This window comes from Camelina sativa, chromosome 13, assembly GCF_000633955.1.
Source record: "Camelina sativa cultivar DH55 chromosome 13, Cs, whole genome shotgun sequence".
Lineage (NCBI taxonomy): Eukaryota > Viridiplantae > Streptophyta > Magnoliopsida > Brassicales > Brassicaceae > Camelina > Camelina sativa.
In genome coordinates, this window is record NC_025697.1 from 9,759,082 (window position 1) to 9,768,024 (window position 8,943).

Sequence of the window (8,943 nt, forward strand, 5' to 3'; positions counted from 1 at the left end):
ATATCTTCCGGATTCAGCACAAATAAAGCAGCAATGGACTTGAGATAGTTCAACAAGGAACATCTGAAACAAAGATGTTAGATCCAAGAGGATGCAGTAACCATCGCTTGGTTGAGACGAGGTCATAATGCCGATCCTCATCAATCTTTGGTAGTCAAAGGTAAGGACCCTAAACAGATCTAGAGGCAAGGTTCTCAAACAAACTTCGCAACAACAAAGTATACATGGGTGATTATGTTCCAATTGCAGACTTTGGACATTTGATTCCATGAATCGGCACAAGGGTATGCTACATGAAGGCAGACGAGGGTTTCGGACAAACCTGGGTCTATGAGGTGGGTCAAGAGGCCTTGGCAAGATCTTGCACCGCTCCAGCGTTAACTCAGAGCTCCTGTCCAACTGCAGCCAAGCCAAACACTTGGTGAGGGGATCTGGATCCAAGGAGCAGAGAGATGAAAAGATTGACTTCGAGGGAGGCACATGACAAAGACGATACACAAGGTTGCATAGGCGTTCTGAGATCTCAGATTTGGCTATGAAAGGCTGGGACCTTTGAGAATCACCTCACTGAAAGGAACCACCAGGAGAGACGTAGGGAGGGGGAGGGAATGAAGCTGAAGCATAGCCGGATTTACTGAGTGGAGACACGGTGAACCTCCGGTTCCTTCACCGTCGAAACAAATGGAACTGAGACTTAAGTAGAAGAGAATAACATGGGGATTAAGAATCAGCTTCCCAGCGACGCCGATCGGAATCGACGCCGCCAGGGAAGGAGACATCGGAGATTGTGCCAAAGAGATAAGCGGCTAGGCCAAATTCAAAAAAAAAATAACCTAAGTATGTATATCAAACTAAATAAATTGTAACGATGCTAATATTTGATCAGTTCTTTGTTCACATAGAGAAGAACATGGGGATGAAAAATTAGCTTCCCAGCGACGCCGATCGGAATCAACGCCGCCAGGGAAGGAGACATCGGAGATTGTGCCGAAGAGAGAAGCGGCTAGGCCGAACTCAAAAAAAAATAAAATAATAACCTAAGTATATCAAGCTAAAGAAATTGTGACTTTGTTAATATTTGATAAGTTCTTTGTTCACATTTTCAAAGTATCTCTCTCTCTCTCTCTCGAGTTCCTATCCCAACGAAGAGTTCGCCCTAGCCGTTGACAACCTTTAGTTCTCTGTTTGCCCACTCTGGTGGCCGGCGCTCCTCGCCGCTGCCATAAGAGGGTACCTATGACACCCTGGTTTCAGAGAGTTGCAAAGAGGTTTAAAAGAATTGATTTGACCACCTATGTCACCAAAGTGCACTTATCTTTTTTTGTTAAGCGTCCTGAAAGGACTCCACAATTAAGCGTGCTTATGTTAGAGTAGTCTCAGGATGGGTGACCTTCCGGGAAGTGACTGTCGGAACTGTGCGAGTCAGGAAAAAATGCAGGGAAAGATCATGTGGTGATTTGTAGGGACGGTAACAAGTATTTGAAACCTCCCGGACGTAGCAAACCTACCGTCGGATATGGATGGGCTCACAGGCCTAGTGAGAGGACGTAAGGCCCATGGATTGGGATTGGACGTAGGGTCCTCAGTCTCTCTCTTGCTGTCATTTTTAGTTTCTTTCAAGTTCTTTGGTTAGTCTTTTAAGTAGCTGTTTGGCCTTGGATTGGGGAATCTTTTGGTTTTGCTTTGATTTTTGATTTGGGTTTGTGGAGGCGGTTGGCAATGTCAATTTGCAGAGAAGATGCTAGCAATTCTGGATCTGGTAGATCTACAACATGGCTTGAGGAATAAGTTATCTTCTTTGCTTGGTCCTTTCCATGTGTTCTTTCGTTCATGTGATGTTCGATTTGAAGCCTTTAGTGTTGTGTGGCTGTGTTTGTGTTACCGCCCAACCTTTACCTTCCTATCACCCTTGTTTATCTCGTCTTACCTTTGATTCCCAGAAAGCCATTAGTGTTGTTCTCATCTTGATACGAGGTGGTGGTTGTTATTGTTGGATTGGCCATGGGCATCCTTGGTAAAACTCAGCTACAAGAGTTTCAGAAGAAAAAACCTTGCGTTTTGAGACTAGTTTATTTTGTAAAGGCTCAGCCTAGTTTGCCTTTGTTTTTAGTTCTTCGGTTCGTCCTCTTTTCAAAGTTAAAATTATTTGCTTTGTTGTTTGTTTTTTTGTTGGTGTCACTTATGATTTTGGGGAAATCTACTCGTCCACCGGCTATGTTTTCCTTTTTGGACGTTAGACTCCGGGAAAATATTATCTTCCACCGACTTAAGTTGTATTTCACAATGTATTCCACCTAGTTTATCAATATTACCAGATGACAGATGACAAGAAAAAAAAGAGGAAAAAGAATTTTATCGAGTTGCGTGTTCAACATAAAGTAAGATTCAACTCTAGTCAGGTTTAAACTCCAGTCGCGAGTAACCTGACTAGACATTTATCCCACAAGCTTTTTTTTTTCTTCTTTTGTCAATCAAAATGAGCCAAAAATAGGGAAAATTGATTACATAAAAAGGATTAGATAAATACTTTACAGGTCAAATTTTTTGTTTTAACTTTAGATTAACGGAAGACCAAAATTAAAGAAAATGACAAAATTTCTCTTTATCTCACAAGCTTTCATTTATAGTTTAAAGGGATTATAAAATTTTCCCGTAAAAATAAAAGAATTTAAATTTAAAATTCTAAACACATAAAATCAAAAATAGTATATTTGAATTATGGTACAATTTCGGAAACTACAAATCAAAATCTTTTAAAAGATTTCAGAAGAGGTTGGTACTTGAAATCACATTAAAATCAGAAGAGGTTAATTCTTCAGAAGAGGTTAAAATCACATTAAAAAATCACATTAAAAAAGATTTCAGAAGAGGTTAAAATCACATTGAAAAAGAGGTTGGTACTTGAAATTTCATATTTCAAATTGGAATAAAACAATGAAATCGTGGAAGTTATTTGAGCGAGTTGTCAAAATATTTAGAGGTCCTACTTTATATGTGAGATTTGATTTTGAGAGAGTGTTTTTTTTTTCTTGCAAATTAATCTGAAGTTTAGAATTGTGACATCCCGGTTTCAGAGACTTGCGGAAAGGTTTAAAAAAATTGATTTGGCCACTTATATCACCAAAGTGCAGTTATCTTTTCGGTCAAAGATCCTGAGAGAATTCCACAGTTAAGCGTGCTTATGCTGGAGTAGTTTTAGGATGGGTGACCTTCCGGGAAGTGACTGACGAAACTGTGCGAGTGAGGACAAAAACACAGGGAAAAATTATGTGGTGATTTGTTGGGACGATAACAAGTCTTTAAAGCCTTCCGGACGTAGCAAACCGGCAGTCAGACATGGATGGGCTCACGGATCTAGTGAGAGGACTTGAAGCCCATTAAAAAAGGTGGGTCTATGGACTGGGATTGTACATGTGACCTACTAAGAGGTGGCAATCCGGGTGTTACAAGAATGTTGAATGTAGAATGATCCAGTGTGTTCTCGAGTGATAAAATTAAAATTTTTCTATCGTTGGTATAGTGTAAAATTGTCAAAATATAGAAAATCCGAATGTTGCACATCAGATACATTGATTACCATTTATAATACGATTAGATCAAAATTGATATGCTTATAAATTTATAATACATAGGAGATGACTAAACAATTAATAGGAATTGTTTGTTTACAAATAGATAATTTCATATCTAGATTTGTATCTATACTAGTACTTTTGCAGCATTTTTTGCTCAAAAGTATATTTTTGGAAACATTTACCATTGAATACCATTAAATGCTTATATTCATATCCAAACAAGTTTAGTTAATTCTCTCTACTATCCTTATAACCAAACACAATGAAAATGTTTTAAATATGCATATATAATGTTCTACAATTAATATAGATATCTAGAAGATTTATTCCAGATTAAAAAAATATTCTCCTATCATCTCCTTTTGATTTTAAATTTTAAATGTAGTGAATTATCATGTAATAAATAAAGTTAATAAAAATGTAATTTTTCTTCATATATTGTGATCACGCGCTCCAGTGTATGTGTATATGTATGTTAAACATACACTTTTTATATTAATAGAGTTGGTTACCGGAGCATGTGATCGTCTCTCTTGGGGTGAAACTGCCGATGGTATTTTTACGGTGAAGTCAGCATACTCTTTATCGGTACAGAATCACCAGCCCCGGCAGGATATGTCGAAGTTTTATGATCGGATTTGGCAGGTTCTTAGTCCTGAAAGAGTGCGGTCGTTTCTCTGGTTAGTGGGGCAGCAGGTTATAATGACGAACGTTGAACGCTTTCGACGACATCTGGGAGATACTAGCATTTGTCAGGTCTGTAAAGGGAGTGAAGAAACAACCATGCATGTGTTACGTGATTGTCCCTCGATTGCAGGCTTATGGAGACGAATTGTGCCTGCACGTCAACGACAACAGTTTTTCAGTGATACGTTACTTGTCTGGTTGTACAGGAACTTAACTTTGAAAAATACGGCTACTGCGTATGCTTGGTCCACCATATTTGCCTTGGTTGCCTGGTGGGGGTAAAAGTGGAAGTGGAGATGTGGGTATGTGTTTGGTGAAGTTGGGAAATGTCAAGACAAAGTAAAGTTTCTCAAGGATTTGGCTATTGAAGTAACTCAAATACATAGGCGCCATAATGTAAGGGATAGAGTGGGGGATCGAGTTCTGAATATGGTTAAATGGCATAAGCCAATGGAGGGATGGATCAAACTGAACACGGACGGTGCTTCTCGCGGTAACCCGAGGTTAGCTCCGGCTGGAGGTGCTCTGCGGGACTCGACAGGTCAATGGTGTGGAGGTTTTGCTTTTTATATTGGTATTTGTTCAACACCTTTGGCAGAATTTTGGGGGGTGTACTATGGACTTCATATTGCATGGGGGAAGGGAGTAGTACGCTTGGACTTGGAAGTTGATTCGGAGTTAGTTGTCTGTTTTTTGCAGGCAGGGGTTAGTGAGGCTCACTCGTTGTCGTTCATGGTAAGGCTTTATATCTTGGGACCGGATAGTCCGCATTTCACACATTTATAGGAAAGCTAACCGTCTTGCTAACGGGTTAGCCAACTATGCTTTTACTTTGCCTTTAGGTTTGCATTAGACTCTGTGCCAATTGTTGTTGAGACGATTATTGAGGATGATATCCGCGGAACTGCGTTTCCAAGGCATGTTCGTTTGTAGTTCTGTTTTTTCAGTTTAATAAATTACAGGGAGGCTTGACTCCTTGTCCATTACCAAAAAAACGTACATATATAGTAAATTATAAAATTTTAAAATTTTATAATTTATAACTGATATATCTAAACTTAATAAAAAATAAAATTATGAATATTTAAACATATTAAATTTTCAAAATCACAAAAACGAGTTATATTATATGATAGGTTATATGACATGACATGATTGAATTGATAATATAAAAAAATAAAATATAATTAATATGATATTCAATAAGGTTAAATCTTCACTTACTATTTTAACAACACCAATATAAAATATGTCTAATCAAACTGATTTAATTTAGATTGTAAAATTATGGTGCGGTATATCGCAGATTATATACTAAATCACTAAAATTAACAAAAAATTAGATTAAAAAAATCTATACTAATAAAAAGTAGAAGTACTAATAAAAAGTAGAAGTTATAAGCTCCTAAAGGCGTCCACCTAGGATTTTAAACCACCAATAGGGATTAGACACTTCACTAATTAACTTTTTAAAAATTTCCAGAATTTTCTTTATTAAGAATTATTTTAAACAACCTATCAAGATTTGACATGTCATTCATTAACATTTTTTAAATTTACAGAATTTTTTAGAGAAAGGAAAATTTTAAATTTATGGAAATAAAAGAACTGTGTACAATATCCCACATCGGCTAGAAAATTTTTATACAATGATTCAGAACAAGTATAAATAAGATTAATATGCTTCCAACAACGAATAAGCAGGAAAAATTTATTTATTAGGCGTCCAAGTTTAAAAGTATATTCGGTTTCATCCAGTTTTTTATTTAATCAAATTAAAACTTTAAAAAGCGTCAAAAAAGTATATTATAATATTTAAAAATTTTAAAAGTGTGAATATTATAAATATTGAAACTTCTAAAAATTCTTAGCTTTTAAAAAGTTTTTAAATATTATAATTTTTAAATTTTAAAAGGTTAAAAATTATAAATATTGAAATTTTTTAAAAGGTTCAAAATTTATATTTCGAAACCTTTTAAAAGTTTAAAATATTATAAGTATTTATGTAAAACATAAATTATATTATTTATATACGTTCGTGTTTTTTATTTTTTACGAGCTGTAAAACATATTTTTATGTATGATTTTATAGATGAGTTGATATTCTTTCATTAATTTTTTATTTTTTTCTTATTTTTTATTTTTATGAGAAAAGAAATGATTTTGTTCTTGGAGTTTGATGGATTAACAAGTTGTGTGGTAGTCTAAAAAATGGTTTTTTAGTGGAAGAATGTGAAGAAGTTGACGAGGAAAAAGAAGAAAAAAAGTATATCGAAGAACCAGACGGTAAAAGTAATGATGACGATTACCACAAAATTTGACAATAGAAATGACAAAAAAGAATATGAAGAATAAGAAAACATTGAATAAAACACACAAAAACATAGGTGGTAGCGATCAATTAAATATGAAAAAAAGTTAAATTCATGATGATAAAATTGTTTTGTTTTTCTGGTGGTCAAAGAATGGTTTAGGATATATGAGGTTATCAGTTTAATTCTCCTCGCCGGGATGTCGAGTTAAATTCATGATGTTTTTTTTTCAGATTTGATTTTATAACACAACTGATTTTTATATTTCAAAAAAATGTGTATTTGAAATTTAACTTTTTTCTTAATACTAATTTAAATTTTTTATAAGATAATATTTTACTACCGTCCTTAATCATATATAGTTTTCATCAAAATATATTAAATATATCCACGTGTAGCGTGAGTTCAAAACCTAGTTATTAAAATAATACATTAACAAATAATATAAATAATAACTTGTTTCGCGGTATATCGCTGGTTATAATTTGTTTTGGAAATTAATAATATCTCCAAAACATAATCTGAATCCTATCAACAAATTTTAAAGTAAAAAAAAAAAGTAAATAGGAGATCAAATCGAATTTACAGTATTTATTATCGATCTTATCAACACATAAATAAAATATTATATATATATCTTACACATATTCTTTCTTTTCGTCTCTATAATTACGTTAACAACAAGTCTTTTTTTCCTCTCCAAACTTAAACACACGTAAAAACAGAGAGAACAAAAAAATTAAGAATGGGTTACAAAACCAATTCTTACAACATGGCAGAAGAAGCAACTTTGCCGAAAACGCAAGATCGTGAACTCACCTGCAAAGAAGGTGGACTGGTATGCACAGGCTTTTGCGGCGGTATCTTCACCGTCATCGCCTTATTGGTGTATCTCTATAACTTCGTCGACAATGCTCCCTGCGACGCTAAATTCTCAATCCAATCCATTGCCCTATCCCCCTCCTCCGCTACATGGCATGTTGATTTCCTCGTCAAAAACCCTAGCTCTAGGTATCATATATATATATATATAGCTTCATTTATATATCAACCCTAGTTTTATTATATTGTCATATTAATATATATGGTCATATTGCAGGTATTCTATCCTCTACGGAAGCGATGAAACTGGGGTGAGGCTTGGTCCCTTAAACGCTGCCGTTTTAAATACTTCTAACGAACGTAAGTCTCCAAGTCACACGGCTTTCTCAGTGGATTTCGTTGCGGAGGGTAATCCAGACGTCGTTCTCGAACAATTAGATATTAAGTTAAGGGCAAAGCATAAAAATTACGGAGAGAGCGATAACGCAGGACATGTTGATATAAGGTGTCATAATCTAACCCGAAGCCATGAGAATGTTGAGAAGATTCATTGTCACTCTTCTTTCACAAAGTTGAAGATTTTATCAGGATATCATTACAGTGATAGTAATTAGCTAGGTGTTTCTCATCTTATACAATTCCTGTTTTTATTTTCTCTTTTTTTCTTTCGCTGTGTTTCCCTGATTATAACTACTATTACTCAAGATCTTTTTTCTTCCGAACAATTTTGCAAACTATATATTTTTTCTCTTAATTTGTTTACGATCTTATTTCATTCTCTTTAATATATATATATATATATATATAATATATTTAAGTAAGATTATATAACCCACGCTATGAGAGGAGGGACAATACTAGAATTATCATGTTTTCAAATATTTACTACGTTAGATATTGTTAGCTCTTTTCACAAATTTAAACCGAAACTCCTAAAGACAAGGAGTGCCGTCTGTTCTAGCTTTGATGTTCCAACACAACCATATAAGATCCATGATCACTTTTGAAAAAATCCAGGCATTGTTTAACAAACCCAAGAGTATTAGAGGTAGCATGATTCAAAACACTAAACCCTATTTGAAATATTTTAATGGTTAAATAGTTCTATTTTTGAAAATTTATGGAATGTGAGCTATAATTATCCATAAAACTTGTATTAGTGCTATTTTAGAGTATTTTTTTTATTTTTATTACTCACGTATTGGATGTATATTTTATTTTATTGAAAATATCACGTATTGGATATTGATTGTAAAATTATAAATTTAAGTAGATAATCATGTCAGTTTTAGGTTTGACAAAAAAGAAAAATAGAGAATCATATCAAAATTACAAAAATAAAAAATAAAATAATTAATTGATTATGGGCACAGATGATACCGCGTAATTGATAAACTTTTTTTTATTTGTAAAGATAAACATAAACGAGACTACTTCCCACAAGGGAATAGGATGGCAAATATATATATTTTTTACTTTGGAATCAATATATATATATATATATATATATATATATTTATATATATATAAGTTGTTATTTTTTTTTT

General features: G+C 33.9%; 1 protein-coding gene across 1 annotated transcript in view; it reads left to right on the top strand.

Moving 5' to 3' along the window:
• Nucleotides 7,313-8,943, top strand: part of LOC104738088 — a 2,435-nt gene continuing 804 nt past the window's right edge. The window contains exons 1-2 of the mRNA XM_010458324.2: nt 7,313-7,585; nt 7,674-7,985. Of these exons, the coding sequence (XP_010456626.2) occupies nt 7,320-7,585; nt 7,674-7,985 (578 nt within the window). The 5' untranslated portion in view covers nt 7,313-7,319. The remainder of the gene's footprint in view (nt 7,586-7,673; nt 7,986-8,943) is intronic.